This window comes from Sminthopsis crassicaudata, chromosome 1, assembly GCF_048593235.1.
Source record: "Sminthopsis crassicaudata isolate SCR6 chromosome 1, ASM4859323v1, whole genome shotgun sequence".
Taxonomy (NCBI): domain Eukaryota; kingdom Metazoa; phylum Chordata; class Mammalia; order Dasyuromorphia; family Dasyuridae; genus Sminthopsis; species Sminthopsis crassicaudata.
In genome coordinates this window covers 53402124-53426564 of record NC_133617.1, presented here as the reverse complement: position 1 = coordinate 53426564, position 24441 = coordinate 53402124, and the positions used below count along the sequence as shown (strand labels likewise).

Here is a 24441-nt window from a genome sequence, read left to right as displayed (position 1 = left end):
GGGCATGGCCTCTGGAGGAGGGAAATTGAGGGGGGAGGGGCGTTACCCCTTCCCGGGCCCACGTGGAGAGGGGGCCGAGGGGGGCGGGGCGGCCAGTAGCGACCCGAGGTCGGGGGCGTTTCCCCCTCTCTGCCCCCTTCCCCTGGGGGCCATTGTGCCGCCGCCGCGGGAGTGGGGCGCGCGTAGGGGGGCGGGGTCGCCCCTCCCCTCTCCTCCCCCCACCGGAGGGGGCGCACGCGGTGGCCCGGCCCCCCCCTCTGGGCGGGGTCCCCTCCCCGCCCCCGCGGTCTCCGGTGCGTCAGGGGCGCGTCAGTGAGTGAGCGCGCGGGGCGGGCGGAGCCGGAGAGAGCGGAGCGCGGAGCCGGAGGGAGAGAAGGAGGGACCGGCCGCCGGCGGCGGGGACAGGCGTGGGCAGCGGCGGCGGCGGCGGCGACAGCGCGAGGGCTCTAGCTCGGGTCTCTCTCTCTCCCCTCGGTCTCCCCGCCTGCCCGGCGCCCAGGGGCCGGCATGTCGGCCGTGGCCTGCGTGGATTACTTCGCCGCCGAGTGCCTGGTGTCCATCTCCACGGGTGCCGTGGTGCACCCGGCGGCCCTGCCCCGGCCCGAGCCCCCGCCCCCGGCCCCGCCGGCCCCGGATCCGCCGGCCCCGGGTGACTGCAGCCGTGAGGACCTGGAAGTGCGCGAGGCTCTGCAGGCGGCCGCGGCGCGCGGGGGCTCCCCGGCCCCGGGCCCCGGCCCCGCCGAGCCCCCCAACTTGCTGGCGGTGGCCAACATCCTGACGGACCTGCGCGGGCCGCGCCCCGCCTCGGCTCACTCGGAGAGCGGCAGCAGCACCTCCTCGTCGTCCTCGTCCTGCTCCTGCAACGGGGACCCCGACGGCGCCCCCCCGGCCGGCCCGCCCGCCCCCACGGCCGCCGCCCACGCCGCCTCCCGCCGCTGCCACAGCCCTTCGCCGCCCAGCAAGCGCCACCCGTGCCGCTTCGAGGGCTGCTGCAAAGTTTACGGGAAGTCCTCCCACCTCAAGGCGCACATGCGGACGCACACAGGTGAGAGGCGCCCCCCACCCCCCCTATCTCGTCCCTTGCCGTCCCCGCCTCCTCGCCTCCCCCCTTGGCCTGGGACCTGCTGCCCCGCTGCACTCTGCTGGCCCCTAGGCTCGGCTCGCCGCCCTCTTCCCCATGTCCCTTCCCTCTCCTCGCCTCTTTTCCGCAGGTTCGCGTGTCGCCACCCCCTCTCTCGGCGCACCCCGCCGCTGGCAGTCCCATCACCCCCGTTCAGCTCTCCTTCGCGCCCCGCGGTCTCTGCCCCCGCCCCCCCAATCCCGGGCCCTTGATTCCCCCTTTCTGTCTGCCCTCCCCCTAGCACCATTGCTTCCCCTCCCCCCTCCGTACCACCCCTTCCCGGCTCCCTGACCCTCCTCTCCCTCGGGGGTCCCCCGCCTTTGTTCCCCGCCAGCTGGGGGCTGGGGTGGGGGCGGTTGGGGGGGAGGGAGAAAGGTCGGGAGGCGGGATCGGTGATTTTCCACGCGGCTCCTACCCTTCCTCTCCTTCCCAACCCCCCTCCCTGCGGGGGCGGGCACAGTTCGGTCTTCTGGGGGCGGGGAGCCGGGGTTGAGGGGCGGTGGGTGCCCTCTGTGGCCCCCGCGAGCTCGCGTGGCCCCGGCTTTGTGTGGGCGTGGGTGGGACCCCGCCCCCACGCGGTCCCCCCCTTCTAGCGTTTCCTGAGGCGCGGGATTTGGGGGGGTCTTCTTGCTCGGATTAATGTACATGTGTGTATTGGGGGCACACAGATAAGTTTGTTAAGTGGGTGCGATTGGCGCGACCCCCGCCCCCGCTGCTGCCCGCCGAGTCGAGCCAAGGGGAGGGGAGGGGACTCGGGTGGGCGGCGCCCAGGGAGCCGGCTGGGAGCGCGAGGTTGGCACAGCGCCCTGCGCGGGGGCCGGGGGGGGGGGGGGGCGGCGTGCGGGCGGGCTGGCAGGCAGGCGGGCAGCACTCGAGTGGGGAAGGGGAGGCTGGGAGGCGGTGGACTCCGGAGTCTGTACTGGGGGCGGAGGGGGGCGTGGGACGCCTGTCCTCCCAGCTGATCCGCTCTGCCTGCGGCCCCTCCCCTCCCCTCCTCTCCGAGTCCTCGGGCTGGTGGGGGAGCGGGAATGGAGGGGTGGGGCCATGGCTGGGGGAGGATATGAAACTGCTGCCTGAAGTTGGAGGGGGGGGGGGCGGTTAACCCAAAACCCATTTTGCATTTTAAGCCTCTCGGATTGTGTCTTTTCGAATATGTGGTGATCTTGTTTGGGTGGGGCTGAGCAGCCTGGGAGACACCAGGTGGGGAATGTTTGACTTAGGGGCAGGGGGAGTGGGGAGGGGGCGAGGCGTCTGGTGTAGAACCTGAGAACTGAGAATGTCAGCCCCGTAAGGGACCTTTGAGATCCATCTGGTGGGTCCCTCCTTTCACAGGTGAGGATTCAGCCCCAGAGAGAGTGTGAGGAACTTGCCTTAGGCCCTTTGACCCCCAAATTCATTGCCCTTCCATCTTGTATTTCATGTTGCATTTATTTATGTAGTGAGTGTATTTACCTCTAGACTGTAAACTCCTTGAGCCAAGGGCCTTACTTCTGTCTGTATTTTGCCCATAATCTCTTACAATGCTTTGAATATAGTGGAAATCTAGGCCCAGAGGCTGGTGATTTGCCCAAGATCACACAGGATCTCTGGCAGGACTGAAGATGGGTACTCTTTCTTTGATCCAATTGCATTATTTCAAATCAGTCCTTTATTAGTGACTAGTGAAGTGTCATAGATTCAGGATTACAATTGGGTCTGGTTTCCAGCCCAGACCTCTTGTTTTATAGTTGGGGAAACTGAGGCCGGAGGGGTTGGACTTGAGACTTGACCAATTTCATGCTGGCTAATAAGTAATCAATGATAGAACAGGATTTGAAATCAAGCCTTTTGACTCCAAAACTAATTTTTGGGGGAATTTTTTCCCCTTTTCACCCTTTCCCTTGAAATTTTAATTTTATCTTGGGATCTTAGGATAATTTACCTGCCTTCTACAGTCTCCTTTTGACTTCAGGAGCTTTAAACAGCACTGAGTAGGCCTTCAGGGAGTTACTGACCAGACAAATAAATGGGACCATGAAGGCCATGATTCCTCCCAGGATAGCTAACCCTTTGTCTTTCTCCAGTACTTATCCCTTGGGATATTTCCCCTACAGAGTATCAGCTCCATGAGGCCAGGCTTAGTGCTTCTTAGTTAAACTTTGTTTCTTTCTTATTAATATGAAGAAATGGAATGGATACTCCATTGCAGGAATTGTTTCATTTTGGTCCCAGTATGATCTCTACTACCTGGGCACATAGTAGGTGCCTACATGCTTGTTGAGTCACACAGAGTAGGCACTTAAGAGTTTGAAATGAATGTAGGTTTTTCAAGGGCTTTTAGAACAGAGAACGTTGAATGTTGGAAGAGCTTGAATGGGGCTCTGGAAATTCTCATCTCATTATTTTATAAATAAGAAAACTGAAGCCTTCAGAGGGGAAAAGACTTGCTTATGGTCACAAGGTTAGTGATCAAGTTTTCCTCCTTTGGTTTGTTTTGGCAGTGAGGACACAGGGACCTACCCAATCTTTCCTAAGGAACAGGGACAGCAGAAAATAGGCTAGTAGAACCTCCCCCCTTTATTGGGGGAGGGCTTAGATTTGGGAATTCTTTGGTTGAGGACACTTAAACCCTCCAGTTGGAACACAGGCTCTTTAGAAGCCTTCTGGTCCATCCTGTGCCCCTGAGAAACTGTAATTGACCCAGAATCTCAGAGGTGCACCCTGGACCTCCATCCTCCTGGCTTTCCTTTAGCTCACTTGATTCTCTGTATTGTTAAGGAGCAGTAAAGAAGATTGGGGGGGAGGTAGGGGCCTGCCACAAATGTGGCCTGATTCTAGGCTCTTGCCTCCCTGTTCTCTTCAGCTTGCTCCCATGAACCAGGGATCCCTACTTGCAAGAACTTTGAATAGTGAGGTTCTTTTTAATAACACCCAGATGAAAGCTGTGTGTCTGTAGTTGTAACTTAACCTCTCTGTTTTCTTCATCTGTAAAATGGGTGGATTGAGCTAGATAATCTCCATTTTAGTATACAAAACTATGAAACTCTAGGGCATCAGAGAGTTTTATATCCATTTCATAGAGGGGAAAACCAGGGCTTATAGGGTCATAGATTTAAAGATGAAGAGAACCCTTAAGGTCAGTAAGTCCAGTTCCCTCAATTTACAGATGAAGAAATAGAGAGACAGAGATTTTAAATGATTATGTCAGGGTCACACAACTGCTAAGACAGGATTTGAATCCAGGTTTCCATGACTCTGATTCACTCTACCTCCTAGATGCCCACTACTAGTAGAGGCAGAGTACTTGTTCATAGTGGCCTGGGTCAGGCAGAAGCCTTACTGGAAAGTCTGTGTCCTTCCCACTGCACTCTGGTGTTAAATGGTGCCATATGGGGCTCAGGGAGTAAGATCACAAACCCCCCCCCCCCACACACACACACACACTCTCTGAGTTGGAAAGGTGTCAGGTTAGGTTGGAGTGAGAAGGTGGTATTGCTCTTGCCTGATGCTCCCTCTCATCTCTAGAATATTATGAGGGCCTAAATAAGGGTCTTTCCCTTTGCTGTTCCCTTCCCCCCTCTTTTCCCCTCCCCCAGGATGTGAAGGCCTAGAGCTGCTTCTGGCAGCAAATGGAAACGCTTTTGAGTCAGGAAAGACTCTGAGCTCCCCATCCACGTTTTACAGAGACCCAGAGTGGAACCTGCTTAAGTAGATGCATAGTCTGGTGTTATGTAAGAGTTCTGGATGATTGGAAGCTGGCTGAACTGGGTTTAGATTTGCCTTCTGCCATTGACTCAGGCGGGTTAACCAGTTCTTTCCTCTGTAAAACGAGGGAATGTGGCTTCTGAGTACCGTTTGGATGCTAGATCTGCAAGAGAAAAGGTGGGGTGAACAGTGTGAAAGAGAGCCTCCTGTTATGTCGTGTTGTGGTAGGAAGAATTCTACTTAGGAAATCTGAAGACTTGGTGATCTTGGAGTCTCTTACCTTTCATCCCTCAATTTCCTATTTATAAACGAGAGGGGCTAGATTATCAAGACCATGTTAGAAGGTCTCTAGGGCCTTTCCAGCTCTAAATCCCATGATCCCTTGAGTTGAAACATGAGACTTTGTTGTGGTTTGTTTTCTACCTGCCTTTGGGCAACTGGGTGGTGCAAGATGGAGAGCTGGGCCTGGAGTCAGCAAGACTCATCCTCCTGAGTTCAAATGTGGCTTCAGATACTTACTGACTAGCTGTGAGGTCCTGGGCAAGTCACTTAATCCTGTTTGCCTTAATTTACTCTTTCATCAAATTGACTGGTAAAGGAAAAGGCAAACTCTTAACATCTTTGCAAAAACAAAACAAAACAAATTAAAAACAAAAAACCAAAAACCTTAAACAAACAAACCCCAAAAAGGTCACTAAGAGTCAAACGTGACTGAAAAAAATCCTAGACAACAGAGTGTTCCCGTCCCCACCCCATCCTGTTACAGCCCAGGTTCCCTTAACAGTGTGCTAGTTCTTCCCCACTTATCCATGGGTACAGATGATATGCCCTGTGTAGATCAAGAGGAGAGAATGTTCTTTCTTCTTTGGCATCAGAGGAGGCTGGCATGTCCAGGATCCCAGCTTCAGGGATGGAGGGGAGGGTTCTTGGGGGGCAGGAGCAGGGACGAGCTCCTAGCTGGCCTCCTGCCCTCAGGCTCATGGTATTTTAAGACCATCTAGGTCAGGGATTCTTTACTCTGGAGAGCCTGTGAGCTTTAACAAAAAATTGATAACTGTATTTCAGTGTAATTGGTTTCCTTTATAATCCAACGTAATTTTTAAAAATGCATTGAAAGCCAGCATTCTGAGAAGGGCTTAATCAACCTGCCTGAGGTGGTCCTGATTTGTAAAGGTTAAGAACTATTCTTTTCTAGTGTGATTCCCTTCTTATGGATGAGCAGTCTCCTGGGTAGCTGAGCTGGGATTTGAACCCAGGTTTTTGGATGCCAAATCCAGCTTGTTTCCCATTGTAATCTGGTTACCTGTCCCTCTTTGCTTCTTAGGCCTCACTTTCCCCAGCTCAGTAATCTCTAAATTTCTTCCTCTTGGAAGGAGGGAGGGAGGGAGGGAGGGAGGGAGGGAGAGAGAGAGAGAGAGAGAGAGAGAGAGAGAGAGAGAGAGAGAGAGAGAGAGAGAGAGAGAGAGAGAGAGAGAGAGAGAGAGAGAGAGAATATGAGAGAATGAGTGTGTGTGAGAGACACACAGAGAGAAAAGAGAACGTGAGTGTGTGTGACAGTGAGAGGGAGTGTGAGAGATACCGAGAGGGGGGAATGTGTGTGTGTGTGTGTGTGAGAGAGACAGAGACAGAGACAGAGAAGTGAGAGAGAGAAAGCTCAACACACTTGAGAAAGGGAGCTCAAACCTGGGTGGGGGGTGAGCTGTGGGGGCCCCTTAGAGTTCAGCAGAATGGATTCCTGGCCTCTGAGTCAGGAGAGCAGTGTCAGTCCTGACTTGGCCATCAATGTGACCTTAAGGAAGTCCACAAGATCATCTGGCCCGGCCTCTTGATTGTACAGGAAAAACCAAATGGCCTAAACTTAACTTGCCCATGGCCTCCAAGGGACCTTAGACCACTTAACCCATTACCTCTGGCTCCAACACCTCTTGACGAGGAGGAGGCAGGCCTTTGGAAGGAAGGGGATCCTCCCCCCTGTGAAGTGGTGACCAATCCTGGAGTAGATCACACGGCTGTCTCCAACCACCATTCTGGACTGGGGCTGCTGTTTCTTTTGGCAGGCAGGATGCTAAGATCCGTTCCTGGATCTGATCCTTGGCAGCCTATCTGACTGGGGAGGTCACTTCTCTTGGTCAGTTTCCTTATCTGTAAAATGGGGCCAGTGATAACCCTTTCCTTCCCTCCCTCACGGGATTCAGGGTATCTGGGCCTCCTGAAAGGTGTCCTTCCTCCCTCATAGGGGCTGAAAGGCCTTTTAGGGGGCACTGATTGCTAGTTTTGTTCCATATTGACCAAGTATCAGTGCCCACCAAGTAAATACTGCCTGCCTGGAAAGAAGCCTGGCTTTAAGACCCAGGAGGAAAATTGTACAACTGTACAGTTGAAAGAGAAAAATTTTCCCCCTTTTTTCCCCTTTTCTTCTAACCCCTCCTCACCAGGTGGTTTCTTCTAGGGCCCCTGGGGAGAAGTAAGGTGGGGGGATAATTGGGCTAATTACTATTGGGAAGTGGGGGAAGCTCCAGCCCCCCTGATTTGTTTGTGTCTGGGTTTGCAGGCCTGTCTGGATGCCTGAAAGGGATGGTCTGGGGAGGATGGCAAGATCAGAGAGGTGTGTGTGTGTGTGTGTGTGTGTGTGTGTGTGTGTGTGTGTGTGTGTGTAGTCTGGATGTTGTAGCACATGCTGAAGGAACAGGGTTGACCTACAATACCCCATGTCAGCTGGGAGGGGTCCTTGTGTTCACTCAGCTCAACTTCCTCACTTGACAGACCATAGCTCACGTTTGCACTTAGATTTTGCCCAGCACCCTAAGGACATCCTTGCAGAGAAGGTTATGTAATGTGCTGCCCCATTTCAGAGCTGAAGAAACTGAGGCTTTGAGTGATAATGACTTGCCCACAGCTGGGACTAGAGAACAAGTTTCCTGACTTGTGTTTTTTCTGCCATTTGGGGATATTCATTAGGTACTGCCCGTCCCATCCCTGGGGTCTAGGCTGAGCTGAGAAGCCTGGGTTCGAATTCCCCGGCCTCTGGGTCTGCTTCATCTTTAGGCTTCCCGGGTCTCTTCCAACTTTAAATCTGGGCATCTGGGATCCCTGTAGTGGAGAAGAGGAAACAGCAGCCAGCAGCCAGACAGCACCTTAGGCTTTGCCGGCAGCATTGAGCTGCCCAATGAACAGCCGACCCAGGTTGGAGAGAGCCCCAGACTGTTGGAGGCCCCTGGGACTGCCGGCAGGTCCTTTCTCCCTGGGCCTTGGTTTGCGTACCGGTAACATAAGATGGAGGGGCTGAGAGTCAAGGTCCGAGTTACTGTGTGGCAGACGAGCTCTCCAGGCTTCCCGGCTCCAGCTGCTCCAGGTTTGGGGGCCCGGGAGTGGAGTTGCCCCTTGGGCAGCTGCTAAGAGCTCTCTCTTCCCTGATGGGGAAATGTCATGGAGCAGCTCTGGGCTGCCCCAGTCATGGCAGGGACTGAGGAGCCCTTGTGGAAGCCTCGGTAATAAATGGGGGTGGGGAGGATGGAGTGTGGGGGCTGCCTGTGGGATTCCTTCAGGTGGGTGGGCTGGGCCAGGCCGGGCCAGGCCGGGGATCCACTTAGCTCTATGTGGCAGCCCCCGGTCCTTCGACTCTGGCCCAGGGGCTGGCCCTCTGAGCCTGGGAGCCTGGGAGCCTGGGCCTTCTCTCATTGGCCCCAAATCGATGGTTTGAAGTGCCCCCGGACCCTTGGGGCAGAGGTTCAGGCTGGGCCAGTTGCTGATATCGATTCCCCCAGGTGGGGCAGTGCCAGGGCGAGTGCTGGGGCCCTAATCGGAGGGGGAGTCAGGGGTGGGCGGGGCCCTGCCCAGAAGAGCTAGGTGTCTGTCTTCTGCTCTCAGAGGCTGTGGGGAATGCTTTCTCCTCTTCTCCCTCCTCCCTAAAAATGGGTGTGGAAAGCTGGGAGCAGGTGCCTGATAAGCAGTAGACCTAGGTACCTGGCCTGCTTCCTGCTATGGACTAGTCTGGGCCTCCATTTTCATATCTGTGAAATGGGACTAATCCTGCTCCCACTGCTCATTGAGTATTCTTAGTACTCCAAATGGGGACTGTGATTACTCTGCCACGACTCAGCTCTGTTGTAAATGCAGGTTGAATGAATGGGTGACTGTGTTCTGTAAGTGCATCAGTGAGGGTCTCTGACCCGTCTGTTTCTGGGTTTGTTCATTAGTTTTTGGAGGGGTAGGTGGTGATTGGCACATCTCTTTGGACTTGGGAGTGCCTGGGTGTCTACGGGGGAGATAAGTCCTCTGTTTTTCTTTATACTGAGCTCTCCTGATAAGGCTCGGGAGGGCAGGGGGTTGGGGGGAGGTGGAGAGTGAGTGGCTGGCGTTAGTAGCAGGTCTCTGGGGTAGCCTCGGCTTCAGTTCTGGAGCCTCTTCTGATTCTTCAGAACCAGCCAAGGTTTTGAGGGGGGGAGAGAAAGGGGCTGTTTAGGAAGTAGGAGACCTTGTGTTCTAGATGGCCTCTTTCCTTCTATTGAATAAGGTCACAGCCTCCTCCACCCCTGTCCTTCACCTTCCTGCAGAGGGAAAGGAATGAACATTTTTCTCGCCTCTGCCAGGCATTGTACTGAGTGCTTGTACAAATGTTCCATGTGGATCTCACGGAAACCCCCCAGAGAATGACCGCAGCGATCTCTGGGGCCAGCAGAAGCCAAAGTGTCTTACCCAGGATCACACAGCTAGGAGGTGTCTGATGACTCGAGGCCCAGCTTTCCGTCCCCTGCACCATCAGCTGCTTCTAAAAAGCAAAAGGGGGGGGGTGCAGGTCTTTTTCCCTCAGAGTTAGAAAAGTGTAATCTCCTTTTCAAAAGGAGACTTCCTTGAACATATAAAGAAAATTTCTATAGAACTTGAGGAGATTGGGGAGGGGTCCCCATTTCTGCTCACTTTACAGATGAAGAAACTGACGTCCAGAGGGTATCATTTGTCCAGATTCTCATAAGCACCTCTGCTGCTTGTTCTCGGCTAAGTGGGCCACACGGATCACACCTGGGAAAAAGGGTTTGGGGGGTTCAGCCCCTCTTTTCCTACCCCAATCTGGTTGTCTCTGCTGAGCGAGGTTGAGATGCCGGGGTCTGACTCCTAGAGTGGGACCCCTGGGAGACCAGCAAGGTCCCCTCTGCCTCTTGGCGCTTCAGGTATCCCATGGCCTGCTTTTCTACTTCTGGAAGCCCCAGGTCACCGAATAGCCACAGCATTTCTGAGGGGAGGGGCTACCTTATCCATCCCCTTCTTTGTTCAGTTAGAAAAACTGAGACTTAAATGCCCCCTTAAGGCTCACCCCGTTTTAAAACCTGAGCTTGTGAGAGTAGGCCATTGCTTCATCACCTGCCTCTCGATAAGGCCTTGGAATTGGCGGTACCTGAATTTAAAACCTGCCTCAGATGCTTGCTGGCTGCCTGGATAAGTCACGGCCCTCGTCCTCAGGTCCTTCCTCTGCCAACTAGAAACGATAACATCTCATCCCTGTAGAAGCATCATTAAGGGCAGATGAGAAAATGCTTCGTAAGCTTTACAAGCACTGAGTAAGCCAGCTGTTAGCATTCCCACTAGATAAGAGTTCCTGCTTTCATGGAGCTTATAGTTTAATAGCAGGAAAAAAGCAACAATATGGAGTACTACAGAAAGAGCCCAGTGTGCAAGTGCCATAGAAAGGGCTGTGAGAAGGCCCAGGGACGGCACCCCCCAGGGAAAGGGAAGAAGGCTTCCTGGAAGAGGAGCATTGAATTGAACTCGGGAGAGGAGAGAATGTTCCCTGCCCATGGAGCTGTGTCAGCAAGAGAGTGGGGAAAGGGGCAACCAGGTGGCGCAGTGGGTAGAGCACCAGCCCTGGAGTCAGGAGGACCTGAGTTCAAATTTGGCTTCAGACATTTAACATTTCCTAGCTGTGTGACCCTGAGCAAGTCACTTAACCCCAATTGCCTCAGCAAAAAAAAAAAAAAATGAGAGAGTGGAGACAGTTAACCAGAGTCAACCACTTTGTCGAGGACGGGAAGCCTAGGAAGGGGATGAGAGCAGGCTAGAAATAGCGCTACCTTGTGGAAGGCCTCGAATGCCAGGCAAGAACAAGCCTGGATTTGGTTCCTTAGGCAGGGGGAACCATGGAAGAGCTGGCAGGATGACAGCTAGGCCTTGGTCAGATTCCCCTTCCCTTCCTCAAGTTGCCTGGAGCAGGCAGGTCTTCTCTCCCCCGCCTCCCTTCCCCAGCCTCCTGGGGACACTCGGAGGACTGGGTGGTGTGGGGGAGGGACGGGCCATGTATTTTTGGTATCCTGGTCTGTGGATGTAAGAGTCTGGGCTGACCCACGTGGGGATCCAGGCACTGGCCCTCAGCAGCTGGGCCACCCTCCTCTTTGCCCCTCCATGCAAGGGTTTCCCAAATTCCCAAGGGAGTGAGGGGCTGCATCAGGGGGAGAGGGAGTCTCTTAAAGAAGAGGGGCCTGGATTTAGCCAGAAGGACGCCTTGTGTCCCCGAGGTCTCGAGGGGCCCTCTCCTCCCCACACCCTCCTCACCACAGGGACAGGGAGCTCCCTTTCTCTTTCGTACTCTAATTGTTAGAGGGGTTTTTGACTGTCTACTCCCCCCACCCCAGCTTTCTGCTGGTGACCTTCCCTAAGACTCCTGGGTCTGTGTTCTCAACAGCTGGAAAATACTGTCCTGTCACCTGACCCGATTTCATTCTGCAGTCACCCTTGTTATAATGTGAGGGAACCGAGGCTCAGCCCGGGAAGGTGATCTTGCCGGTGCCGGCCGGCTCCTCCTCCGGACACCCCTCCTGCCGGCTCGGCCTGGCCCTCTCTGAGCTCCACACTTGGCTCCCGGCACCTGGGACTGGGGGGGGGGGCAGGGAGAGGCTAGCTGCCTTTGCCGGGACTCTTCCCCTTGGGCCTAGCCCAGAAGGCCTCGGGAGGGGGGGGGGCACAGGAACTGCTGTAGGTTTGTTTAGACTGTGCTGGGCCCCTGCTCCCAGAGCCTGGAGGTAGGAGGAGGGGCGAGGAGGGGCGACCACGGCGCATTCCCCCTGCTCTGTCTGCTCACGTACGTGCTGCTGCTCTGTTCCCAGCCGCCCTTGTTCCCGGCTTGCAACCCTCACACATCCTGTCCCCCAGAGCTCCCCTCCCCCTCCTCTCCTTGACTCTGCCTCTTGCTACCTGACCCAGCTGGAGGCGGCCTATTGAGATAGGGCCTGCTGCTGGTTCCAGACGGGAGCGGAGCTGGGGAGGGCTCCCTGCCTCGGCTCCGGCCCTGCTGCTAACTGGGGGGAGGGGGCGCCAGCCTTTTGGCAAAGCATTTAACACTCATCCCTAGGATGGCCTTCAAAGAGCCCCCTCCTCCCTCACGGCCGGCACCGACCAGGCTGGGGAACCGGGAAGTAAGTGAGAGGCTCCTCAAAATGAAAGTGAAAATGCAAGTAAGGCCTGCCTGAGCTCCCCTCGTCCCCTCCTCTCTCCGCCCCCAGCCTGGGTGTGTGCGCCTGTGCAAAAGGGTGGGAGAAAGAGGGGAGGGGGGGCTCGCCCGCCCCCCAGTCCCACCTTGCGCTCAGCTGCAGCGGGGGCCTAGGCGAAATTCTGCCCTAGTTCTGGTTCTGAAGTTTTACCCTACTTCCTTGTCTGCGCTCAGGTGAGACAGCTGAAAGGCAAATAGGCAGGTCTCTTTAAAAATGGGGAAAGAGAGGAGAGACAGAGGCAGTGAGAGTGAGAGACAAAGAGAAAGGGAGTGAGAGAGTGAGTGTTTACCCGGTAACCTAGAGGCAACTAGGTGACTCAGTGAATTGAGCAGCTCATCTGGAGTCCGAAGAGCTGAGTACGAATTCAACCTCGGACGCCTGCCAGCTGTGGGACCCTGAGCAGCCCACTCGGGCTCTGGCCCGCCTCGTTTCCCTCTCCACTAAATGGGGATCCTTATATCACCTGCTTCCCAGGGTTGTTGTCAAGTGCTTTGCAAACCTTAAGAGATTTATATAAATGGAAGCTGACATTATCATGAATGTGGCCATTTAACAGGCGAAGAAAGTGGAGGGTCAGAGTGACTCTAGGACTTCCACACAAGGAAGCTTGGAGACCATCTGGTCCTAGCCCAAGAATCCATTTCACGGCCTTGTCCCTGAATGGCTGTACAGACCTGTCCTCCATCATAGTTGGACAGGTAGCCAGACTCTGTGCCTCCTAAATGACGGGGCCCTTTCCCAACTTTGGGGGAGCTCTCATTGTTAGGGGTTTTTCCTTCCTTTGATCCTAAATCAGCCCCTAGTAGCTTCTGGTCTAATTCTCTGAGGGTCTGGAGGAAAGTTCCCACATCCTGACCTTCCTTCTGCCACCCTCTTCTTTAGGCTGAGGAACAGGCTCAGGGAAAATTGAGGTCCCACACACTGCTAGGAAGTGCCCCTTAAGGCTCAGGAGAAAGGGCTTTTGAGTGGGAAACTTTGGGCAGCATAACTTTTTTTTCCTTTAGCTTGCCCTGTCATTCTATTGACTCACTAAAAGATCTGGAACTGCTGTTAATTAATGTCTTCTCCCATCCTCTTCTGCTATAGTTGGCTGTTTGAATTCAGGGGCAGAATTTTACATTTGTTCTATTAAGTTTCATCTTTTTTGGCTTCAGTCCATTGATCTCTTTGGATCTGGAGGTCAATGACTTGCCCACAGTCACTCACCTCATTAGGTCTCATTCAGTCCCAGTATTCTCACTCTAAGGTTTGGTGCTTGTTCTCCCACATGGCAAAGGAGAGGGAAGAGGAGGTGGCTCTCATGGAGAGCATCTCGAGTCGGTCATCAGGCCCAGAACGACTGCTTCCTTCCTCAGGTAGCCAGCAGATTTGATTTAGCAAAGTCACCGATTGTAATCATTTGAAAGCTCATGAACTGAAGTTAACAAAGAATTGGAGAAAGGGAAATGTCTCCAGCGCCGCCCCCTCCTTCCCCGTCAGAAAATAATATAGTCTACAAACTACTGGCCAGAAATCTGACTCCAGTTCCTGGCAACATTTTAGAACGTGTTATTAAAGGGATGATCCGTGAACAGAGCAGAATAGGTGAAGGAACCATACCAAAAAACGCCCTAAGTCTCTAAGAAGAGAAATGAAAATTAAGATTTTATTTAATACACATGAGATTGGCTGATGTGAGAAAAGACAAAACTGATAAATGTTGGTGAGGCTGTGGGAAGATGGGCATGTTATTTTCCTGTTGTTGAAGCTGTTAGCTTCTCCAGCCTGAAGTTTGGAAAGCAAATTTGGAATGAATGCTTTTTAAAATTACTCAGATAAAGATGGGGACATAGGGATATACCTACATGTATGTTAACACATGTTCTATAAATACATGTGTGTTTATATGTATAGCCATACAGAGAGAGAAATGCTTTGACCCAGCAAATACTAGGCATCTAGCTCAGGGAAAGGTCAAAGATAAAGGGAAAGAGTCTCTAAATACAGACATTTTTGGTGGTAAAGTTGCAAAGAACTGGCAAGAAGGTACTTGCCCATCAGTTGGGGAACGGCTGAATAAATTGTGCTACATAGAAGTGATGAAATATATTTGAACCATAAGAAACGGTGACTGGAGAATCCAGAGAAACTTAGGAACTACTGAATATTGTTGAGTATTGCACAGAATAAATGGAGGCAAAAGGACTTGCCTCTAATAAAGGTCAGACTCTGCCAGTGTTTGTTTGTTTTACTTGACAATTAGCCAAGGCAATTAGGTAGCCCAGAGAGTGAGAGCAGGGCCTGGAGTCAGGGAGAGCTGAATTCAGATTCATCCTCAGAAACTGGGCAAGTCACTTAACCTGGCTGCCTATTTCCTCATCCATAAAATGAGGATAATACTAGCACCTACCTTCCAAGGCAATTGTGAGAATCAGATGAGATAATAATTGCAAAGCACTTAGTACACAGCATTATATAAATGTGGGTTGTTTATTGTACTCCAAGGGAGGGTTTTATTTAGTAAGGGGTGAGGGAGTTGGAGAACCTTTTATTAGGAAAGGACAGTGGTAAAAAGCATCGATAACTTATTCTTTTAAAGAACAGGTCATGGCAGGATTAACCTTATTTTCTCTCTCACAGTTGGGTTATGAGACTTAGCAGATGAGAGGAACTCTGGATAGAGTTTATGTCGATTTTAGCCAAGTATTTGACAAACTCTTGTGCTATTTTTAGGGAGAAGAAGGGAGATAAGTGGCCTAGAGCAATTAGGTGGATTTGAAACTGGTTAAATACTGGAGAGAATGAATTAGTAAGAGTTTGCTGTCCTTTTGGAAAGAGGTCTCCAGTAGCCTACCTGAGAGATCTCGCCTGGGCTGGGGGCATTGCACTTCTTTCTCAGTTGTTCACAGCAGAGATGGTATGTACTCCTGCCCTACTTACAGATAATGCTGCTCTTGACTGGCGGGAAGGATCAGGAATCTCAGCAGCTTAGAGCCCAGGAGTCCTTCTGCATCTCCTGGTCTCCTCAGAATCAGATTGTTAAATAAACAAGGTCGGATACAAAAGATTGCAAAGGAAATTGGAGTGAAATACAGTTATCTAGATTTTTTTTTTTTTTTTTTTAAATTTTCACGTACCCTCCCCAAGCTGGCTGGCCAAGGATGTTGGGGCAGATTTACTTAGGTGATATTAAGTGTAATGGTAATGTATTAAATGTTCACACTTGGGTTCCAAAAATCAACTCCTTTGGCGGCATATGGAGAAAGGAATAATGGCCATGAAGCTGCTCCTCTGAGTAAGGTCTAGGAATATTTGTGGACTTGGGACAAATTCAAGTGAATCAGCAGTGTGGTGTTATAGGGAAAGAGCCCGTGTGAGAACTGGTGGGACCATAACGATTGCTACTGACCCTTTGTGAGTTGGGCTTGGATGAGAGCTCTTCTGAGGGTCAGCCAGCCCTTCTAGCTCGCATTTCCTGACATGATGTCTTCTTTCAGGCTGGAATTGCCAGGGGAAGCTTTTCAGGAAAGCTGTTCTTAAGCTAAATTCTCTGCGTAGGATTTTCGTGGGCTGGGAGCAGGAAGGATGGGAGAGCACACGTCACAAGGGAAGAGGAAAATATCTCATGTTCTAATGGCCGTTGGCAGCTAGCTACAATGCCCCTTACCCCACCACCACCACCATTTTGGGAGTAATATCCCCATTTGCAAAGAGGAAAAACTCCTCCTTCCATAGTAGAAAGAACTGCATAAACTGGACCTAGTCAAGAAAGTTCCTACTTCCAAATCATGTCTCTAGGGGCAGCTAGGTGGCACAGTGGAAAGAGCACCAGCCCTGGAATCAGGAGGACCGGAGTTCAAATCTGCCCTCAGACATTTAACACTTCCTGGCTGTGACCCTGGGCCAGTCATTTACCCCCATCGCCTCAGCAAAAAACAAATCATGCCTCTAACTCTAACTTGCCTCTGTGACTGTAGCCTGAGTTTTCCCCAAATCTTTGAAAGTGGGGATTATTCCTATGGCATCTCACTCACCCAGTATGCTTGGATTGAGGTTGTTGATATTAAGCCTTTGAGATTTACTGTGGCTAACCCAGTGCTGAGCACCAGAGTTAGACCAGCGAGGCTGTCCGTTGGAGGACAGACTATACTCAGAGGTATAGTCTTCCTGGGCCAGTGTGGAGCTTTCCAGCTTGGGGAGCCCAGACACCTGGGCCTCTGCTAGCATCTCCTTCAGAGGCTCAGAGTTCGATCTGCTCCAGGAGAGACACTTAAAAAATACTCGTTAGAGTATTGTTAATCATAGTACTATGATACTCCTCTTAAGCACCTATGATTTTGTGATTATATATTTTGTGAGTCTCTTTAGTGGTGCGGTTAGCAGCTTGTCCGATTCCCTGGGCAGCCAGCGGGTACGGGGACCTGGATGTCTAATTCCACATTGCCTTTGTTTGGGGATCTGAGCACTTGTTTGTTAGTCCCAGAGGGAAGCTGCTTAGGAAGGGGTTGAAATCCTAACTGGCAGAGGAGTTGAGGGGTGCTGCTAAAATAACCCAGGTCCAGCTAGTGTGGGAGCTCCCTGAGTTCTCTCTCTCCCTCCCTTCTTCTCCATCTGTCTCTCTTTACCTGTCTGTCTGTCTGTCTCCCCCCCCCCCCTTCCTCCCTTTTTTTTTTTTTTCCCTCTCTCCTCCTCCGAATCCCTCTTGGCAAGCAAGGAATAATCTAAGCTTGGAGAATAAAGGAGGTTGAATTGGTAATGTTAGTTATCTTCAATCTGTGATCCTGGTTCTTTCCCATCCTCCTAATTTCTTGGGAAGGACAAGGAAGGTTGTGGCTCTTAGGAGGTCGTCACCACTGGGTCTGGAGAAGACTCCGTGTGTGCATTGTGCCTGAGTGGGATCTTTAACTGTTTGCTCTGCCAGGAGCCAGGACAGACGCTATTCCCCAGGACCCCGAGGAAAGGAGGAGTGGCCATTGAGGACTTAGCCATGTTTCTTCAGCCCCTTAACAGCCCGGCCCTTTCCCCAGCCATAAGGAACCTGTTCTAGTAATGATTGGAGGCAGGACCCACCTTGGGGTAAAAGGGCTATGGGAGGAGAGATGAAAGGTTTGAGGCATATGAGCTCTGTCTCCTGGACACCCCCACTCCCCAGCCTTGTGTCCCCTGCTCTCCTTCCCTCCCCATTCCGCAGGCCTGTCCGGGCTCAGCAGCCTTGGCCATCTGGCCTCTGGGAAATCCTCCTTCCTAATCTTTGGGCACTGCAGCTGCCACCGCCATCACTACCATCAGCCTCCTTCTTCCCTTTCACCCTTGACAAATAGCAGCTGGAAGAAGCCCCCATCTTGGGGGAGGTACAGAGACTCACTAACGTAGGTCCTCACAGGCTTTAGAATTTCCAGGGGATCTAGAGTTTGTTGGGAGTTGTGCAGCCCCTCATTGTAGAGGATGGAAATGCTCCAGGAGAGGCACAGGTGGTAAACTGAGGCAGGGTTTTCAATACTAACTTTGGCGCCCTTTCCTCTATGTCAGTATCATCATTCAGAGAGAATAGGATGGCTTTGGATTGACTTAGAAAACCGCAAAATCCATCTTCTAGGTTGTATGTTTTGTTAAATGTTCCCCATTTTCATTGTGAATGGGGTTCAGACGGCCCTTGGGAGTTTGTCACCCAGGATCCGTCAGTGAGTGCATGTGATGGCATTGGCCAGATCGCCCCTGAAGGTGTGGGAGTGAGGGTGGGCGCTGCACCGGTGGCTGAGAGCTGACCCATCTCTGTGCCTTCTCCCCCACAGGTGAGCGTCCCTTTCCCTGCACGTGGTTGGGCTGCATCAAGAAGTTTGCGCGTTCGGACGAGCTGGCCCGGCACTACCGGACGCACACTGGCGAGAAGCGTTTCTCCTGCCCCATCTGCACCAAGCGTTTCATGAGGAGCGACCACCTGACCAAGCACGCCCGCCGCCACCCCACCTTCCACCCCAGCATGATCAAGCGTCAGGGGGCCCGCAGCGTCTCCCCCAGCGACTCGCTGGCCTCTGCCCCCTGCAGCCTGGCAGGCAGCCCCAGCCCCAGCCCCGCGCCCAGCCCTGCTGCCTTTCTCTAGGGGGAAGGGCCTAGGAAGCTGCTGCCACTGCCCCGGATCTCCCACCGCCTCCCCCATCCCACCTTGGGCCTCTCTGAAGAGCCATTTTCCCCGGACCTTCTGACTCTCCTGAAGTTGGCTGCCTCGCCAGATGGAAGGGCCTCCCTGGGCCCCTTCCCGGGCAAGGACTGAGACACAAGGACTTTCCTTCCCCTGGGGCCATGATTTTATATTTTTAACCATCGTGCTGATGGGAGGGGGGAGGGGGGTATCGGACCACTGGGGACTGGGGACAGAGAATAGCACCAGCATTTGCCTGGGGGGGGGTGAAGCTGGGGTTGCTCCCAGCAGCCAGCCCTCCAGGGTCTCTGCCATCCATTTGGGCCATCTTTGCCCCAGGGATTCCCTGCCGGGTGAGGGCACGTGGGTGGTTGGGTGAAGGGGAACAGCAAAGCTAGAACCCCAGTTGTCAGCATCCTTAAGGACTTTCTCCTCCCTTCCCTTTAGAGGGAAAGGGCTCTGGGATTGAAGTTTTAGGGTCAGAATTCTTGGGCCTCTGTGAATATTCTTTTTTTTCCTTTTTAAACCTGTGGAGGCTCCACAGACTCTTCCTAAGGCGAGCCCCCAAGCAGAGCACACGTCCCAGGTTGGGGGAGGCAGAGGGGCACCCCCTCCACGCCCGGGCCTTGCAGGCAGCTGGCAACATTGGAGACAGAAAATAATGCTTTCTATTTCTGTACATAGTGATGATTATTATTAATAATATTTTTTTTTAATATTGATTAAATGTGGAATCCAGGTTTGATGAGAGGCGGACACATAAGGCCATTCCTTTACTCCCCCGTCTTCCCTAAGGTGCCTCTCTGCTGGCAGGTGTCTCGGATGTCTCCTCGTGGAGGCCCAGGCTCTGGGCAGGAGCTGTGCCCTGGTTCCGCCCAGCAGGTTGGAAACTGTAAGTGTGTGTGTGGAACGTTGCATAGAGCACATAACCTTTGCTGGGCCCTGCCCGCCGCCCCCAAGAAGTCCTGTCAGGGACGGCGCCTCTCTGGACAAACCTCGCCAGGATGGCGGCCCTTAGGGTCAGAGCGGCGCTGGGAGAGCCATAAGTCATAGTGTCTTCCCAAGCTGGAGGGGGGGGGTGGGGGGGGTGTGGGCTGTCAGACCTCAGGGTTTTGTGAAGGGGAGGGGCTTTTTCCAAGCTCATTGGTGCCTAGGAAGAGGTCATGGGGACCGAGGATCTGAGGACCTGGCCCGTGGGGGCCGCTTCTTTCATCTGTTTATTGGGGATAGAACAGTGGCTCAGGGTAGGATTCGGGGGGCGCGGGGAGGACATTGCTGCTTGTGGAGCCGTCTGCGTACCCCCCGGCTCCTTTCCTCGGAGGAGAGCCCTTGCCAGCTTGGGTTTTTCTCCTGCTGGTGTGGATCGTGGCATCTGCTGCCAGGTGTGTGACATCTGGGGGACTAAGGCTAGGAGGGGGAATGACTTGCACAATGCCAACCAGCTAAGTCGCCTGAATGGCCTGGAATGGTTCCCCCTGCCCACATTCCTCAAAGCTAGCTTGGTGCAGGCCTCTGGTGCGAGCTAGCTCTTTGGTGATTTGGAGAGCGCCTGAGAGGCTTGTTGGTGATAAAGCTGGTAAAATAACTGGGTGAGGAGGGGCTGGGCCTCTGGGTGGGCAGCGGGTGCTGCCAGGTCCTCCACCTCCTTACCCTGGGGCTGGCTGGGGTGGGTCAGATCCCCAAGGGAAGCCATTGGAGATGTTCAGGGAAATGGGGGTTGGGAGAGGGGGGAGGGCAACCCCCCACCCCCGGGCAATCTCAGGTGTCTGTAGGTTTTGTTTATCTCACAGTGGGACTGCAGCAGCTCTTGCCTCTTCCCCCACGGGGGTCGACAGGTTTATTTCTGAAGCTGTCTGCATCTCTGGGGGGGGAGGGGGGTTATATGGAGAGGATGATGACTCTGGGTAAGACTTTGGCTTCTTCCAAAGAGCTGGCGATTCCAAGTCAGGCCTGGGTTTGAGGGCTCTTGTTAAATGGGAACCCACACCCTTTGCCAAAGGCATGTCCCCAGGGTTGACCATGGGAGAGGCAGCTGGGTTTTTTCTTCCTTTTTCTACCTGTCTCAGGCAGTGGTGCTGGTAGGGCATGAGCCCCAGGCTGCCCCCTTGTCTTCTGAGCCTTTCCAGGCTCTTCCCCATTCTTGGTGTGCACGGATTAACTTTGATGGGGGCGGGGATTACACCCTGACTTCCACCCTGCCCTCTTCCTGAAGGCTTCTTAGCCCTCCTTCCCACTCATGGTCTTGCGACAGCCAATCATGTCTGGAAGCTGCACCTTTGCTTCAAAGCCAGTTTTTTCTGTCTCTTCTCTTCTCTTTTCTCTTCTCTTCCTTCCTCTCTCCCTTTCTTTCTCTCTCTCCCTCTCCTTTCCCCCTGCCCTTTCCTCTTTTCTTCTTTCTCCCCTCTCCCTCCCTTTTCCTCCTCCCTCATTCTTGCTCCCTTTCCCCTTCCCTCTCTCCCTCTCCCTTTCCTACTGTTTCCCTCTTTCCCTGTCTCTGTTCCCCTCTCTCCTCTCCCTAGTTTTCCCCAAGTCATTTCTTCCCCTTCCCCAAATGGTAAATTCCCCTCCCACCTATTTGGGGGAGGCTGGGATCTCCTTGTTAGCTATATTAAGGTTTTAAAGTATAGTCCAATAAAAATCCCTGCAGTTGTAGGGAAAGAGGCTGGGTCAGGGAGCATCTTACTCCATTCCTAGGATCAGATCCAGACCTGAAAGTCACCGACTTCCACTGAGCCCCTGAGAACCCTAAGATTTTAGAGTTAGAAAGGGGCCCTTGGAACAAAGTCCTGAACCTGCCCTCTCATCTGGCAGTGGTGGCTTGCCTGAGATCACCAGGTTCCTAAATGTCAGAGGTGGATTTGAATCTGTGCCTCTGAATTCCAAATCCAGTGTTCTTTCCACTAGGTAGGCCTGCCTACAATGAAAGAATCCCCAAAATACAGGTGGACCCTAGAGACTACTGAGCCCCAGTGCCTTCATTTTGTAAATTGGGGGGAAAACAGGCCCCACCAGATAATGGGGCTTGGCTTGCCCAAGGTGACACAAGGCAGGTTTTCTCCCACCCCCTCCCCTGGCCTTCTTAGCTGCTCTAGGATACCCCCCAGATAACCCCCTGCCTTTCCTCTTCTCCTACCATCCAGTTCCCCACCGTCTGCTTCCAAGCTGCTTGGCTTTGTAGCTTTCTTTCAGACTGTGGCTGCTGGGTTGACGAAAAGGCCTTTATCTCATGGAGAGTTTTGTTGCTAGAGGTTGGCGCAGGACAACACTGACTTTTTCGATATTCCATAAGAGCCTGGGGGTTTTGGACAGAATAGATTATTTTGTAAAAGTGGATTCTTTTTCTTTTCTTTTTTTTTTTTTTTTTCTTTTTTTTTTGGTCCCTCCTTTTTTCCTCCCAAGTCCTAGGGCCAGCTGGTACCCTGGTGTTGTAAGGGGGAGAATAAGGGATGGGGAAAGTGTGTGTGTGTATGGTTCTGTCGGGTAACTTATTGTTTTCTGTCCCCCTACCCACCCACCCACTTACTCTGGGAATTTGCCCATAAGCTCTGGAAGAGCGGACTGTGTCAGGCTCTTATTTGTGAACATCCCAGAACAGGGAAGGAGGGTCTGAAGGCAGGGCCAGGACCTTGCCTGGGAGTGGGAAAGGGTTTATATAGCCTTCCCAGGTAACCTACCTTCAAGGTGGGAGACTGGGGTTGTCAGAAGATAGGATATTCCACACTTCCTTCCCCACTCTGGCCCCCCATCTTTTCTCTTGCCTCTTCCTTAGTGAACCTGTCTTCCACAAAGTGGGGGTTGGGAAAGAGCATGGGTGTGTGTGTCCGTGTGCGTGTTTTGTGTTTGTCTCGGGAGGAGGGAGCCCAAGCCTCCCTCCCACCCCCCCAAATTAAGCCATGGCCAGGGATGAGTTGGAGTGTTTGGCATCCTTTCATATTGTAGCTCTCACCTCCGCTCCCCTAACAGGGGATTCTCTGCTGTTGCCCTATCCTGCCACTCCCAGTGGAGCATTTCAAACCCTGCCTCCCTCAAATGACAGCAACAGAGAATTATATGAGTCTCTGGTACTCCAAGAGTTCAGGAGACGTGCCCAGCTTCCACAGGGAGTTAGTGGCAAAAGCCGGATTCTAAGCCAGATCTTCCAACTTGCAGTTTTAATGTCTTTTCTACTATATACCGTGCTGCCTGCCTGCTGGGGCAAAGTGGGGCAGTCGTGAATGCTTCCTCCCTCCCACTCCCCCATCAGTCAGTACCATGGGGTATCTCAGCCAGAATTCTTTCCTAATGTCGGCCCGGTCCTCACAGAAGGATTGGGGAGGCGAGGAGTGAGTGGCCCCTTTGGGGTTGTGAACCGGATTCTTGCAGTCACTGGAAATTGTCTAGGTTCTGGCCATAGATTGAGAACTGGTTGTGTTCTTAGAAGTCACTGTCTAACTCATTTTTCACAAACTGAGGCCCCACTGAGGTCAGTGACTTGCCCAAGATCACAACTAGTAAGTGTCTGAGGCAGATTCCAGAGTCTCAAGTCCAGTGTTGTCTATACCATTACTAATCAAGTCTTGATATTGGAATAAATGAGGGATAATTGGGGGGGGTTCATTTTTCAGTGTCCCTGAATTTCAGTTTGGTTGGAATGAGTGTGGCCTGTTGGTGTAAAGTGAGGGGTGGGATGGTCGCCGTTGCTCCTCCCCTGCCAGCCAGACCCTGAGAGTCCCAAAGCCCTCTGCTTTTAGAAGAGCCTTAGGGGATAAATTCCAAGACTCAGGATAAGATTCTGGAGAAGGGCCTTCAGTCAGAATCTAGACCAGGCTGGTAGGTGGGGGGTGGGGAGAGTTGAGGGGATGAGGGGAGCAGCCTGGTGTGGGGCTGTGGTCTGGAAAGAGGAAGTTGGAGGCCACAAGGGCCTGAGCAATGGCTGGTTGGGGTGGGGATGCTGCCCAATTCTGAAACCAGCCCGGCCTTCGGAACGGTAGCATGTCATTGGGAATTGGACCTTCAAGATTCCTCCCCCATTTTATGGAGGAGGAAACTAAGGCTCAGGGGTAAGAGGCCTGCCCAAGACTGGGACTCAGTACTGAATGAGTCTCAGCTTCCATAATCCAGCTGCAGCGGGTCCAGTCTGGTGACAGATCCCTAGGGAGTGGGGCTGAAGCCTTGCCCCTGCAAAAAGGCCTTTCGGTGAAAGTCACCCAGGAACAGAATTTTCTTTTTCCTTTGCAACTGTGGGTGGGTGTGCTTGTGTGGGTGTCTCTGAGTGTGTGTAAATTGCTCGTCCTTCAGGGCCTCCCTGTTGGAAGGGGGGTGGTGGGTGGGGTGGGAGGGACAGACTGAAGCGGGGGTGGGATGGGAGCATGGTATCATTGATGTATTTAAATAAAATTTTTTTAAATCCCATCTCTGACTGACCTGGAGTTTGTAAATTAGTTTTCCACCTATGGATCTGCCGGCTTTATCTGCTCCTGTTATCCACACATCAAAATGTCAGAGCTGGAAGGAACCTTACTTAACCTTTTGTTTCCTTTGAAATACTATGCATCTGAGAACATTATTTGGAGAAGGGGCTTATGACATAAAAAAATGAGAGGTGCCCCATTTAATCCAATCCTCTCGTTTCCCTGAGGAGAGAATAGGCAGGGAGATGAAAAGCTGTGTCTGGGGTCCCGCAGCTTGTGGTGGCAGGGAATCCAGCGTGACACGGCCTGAAGATCCTCAGGCTTGAAGGGAGGTCACAGAGCCCCAAGGTTTCATACAGTAATTGCTTCCTGTGCTTCGTGGGGGCGGAAAGAGATGGACGAGGAGCCTTTTTCGGGGAGCCCATTCTGCTTAGGAAGGGATTCGCGCTGCCACCTTCTAGCCCTGTTGCTGTCTCCCCGTGAGGGAGTGGGAAGGGTGCCAGCCCAGGGGCTTGGGTGTCTAAGGGAGGCAGAGGTCCCTCCTCCATCTGTGAAACGAGGCCATGGGGCAAGCTGGCTGCCAGGCCCCTTGCCAGCTCAAGGTCACAGGAAGGGGCACATCTTCCCCAAGAAGGTGGCCAAGAAGCTAGG

The 24441-nt window shown here is 53.0% G+C and overlaps 1 protein-coding gene across 1 annotated transcript; it reads left to right on the top strand.

Annotated features, from left to right (window-relative positions):
* The first annotated feature begins 211 nt into the window (after positions 1–211).
* Positions 212–23791, top strand: KLF16 (KLF transcription factor 16). Its single transcript, XM_074303619.1, has 2 exons — positions 212–1045; positions 18054–23791. The coding sequence occupies exons 1-2, from the start codon at positions 508–510 to the stop codon at positions 18359–18361; spliced, it is 846 nt and encodes a 281-aa protein (XP_074159720.1). The 5' UTR covers positions 212–507; the 3' UTR covers positions 18362–23791.
* The last annotated feature ends 650 nt before the right edge of the window (positions 23792–24441 follow it).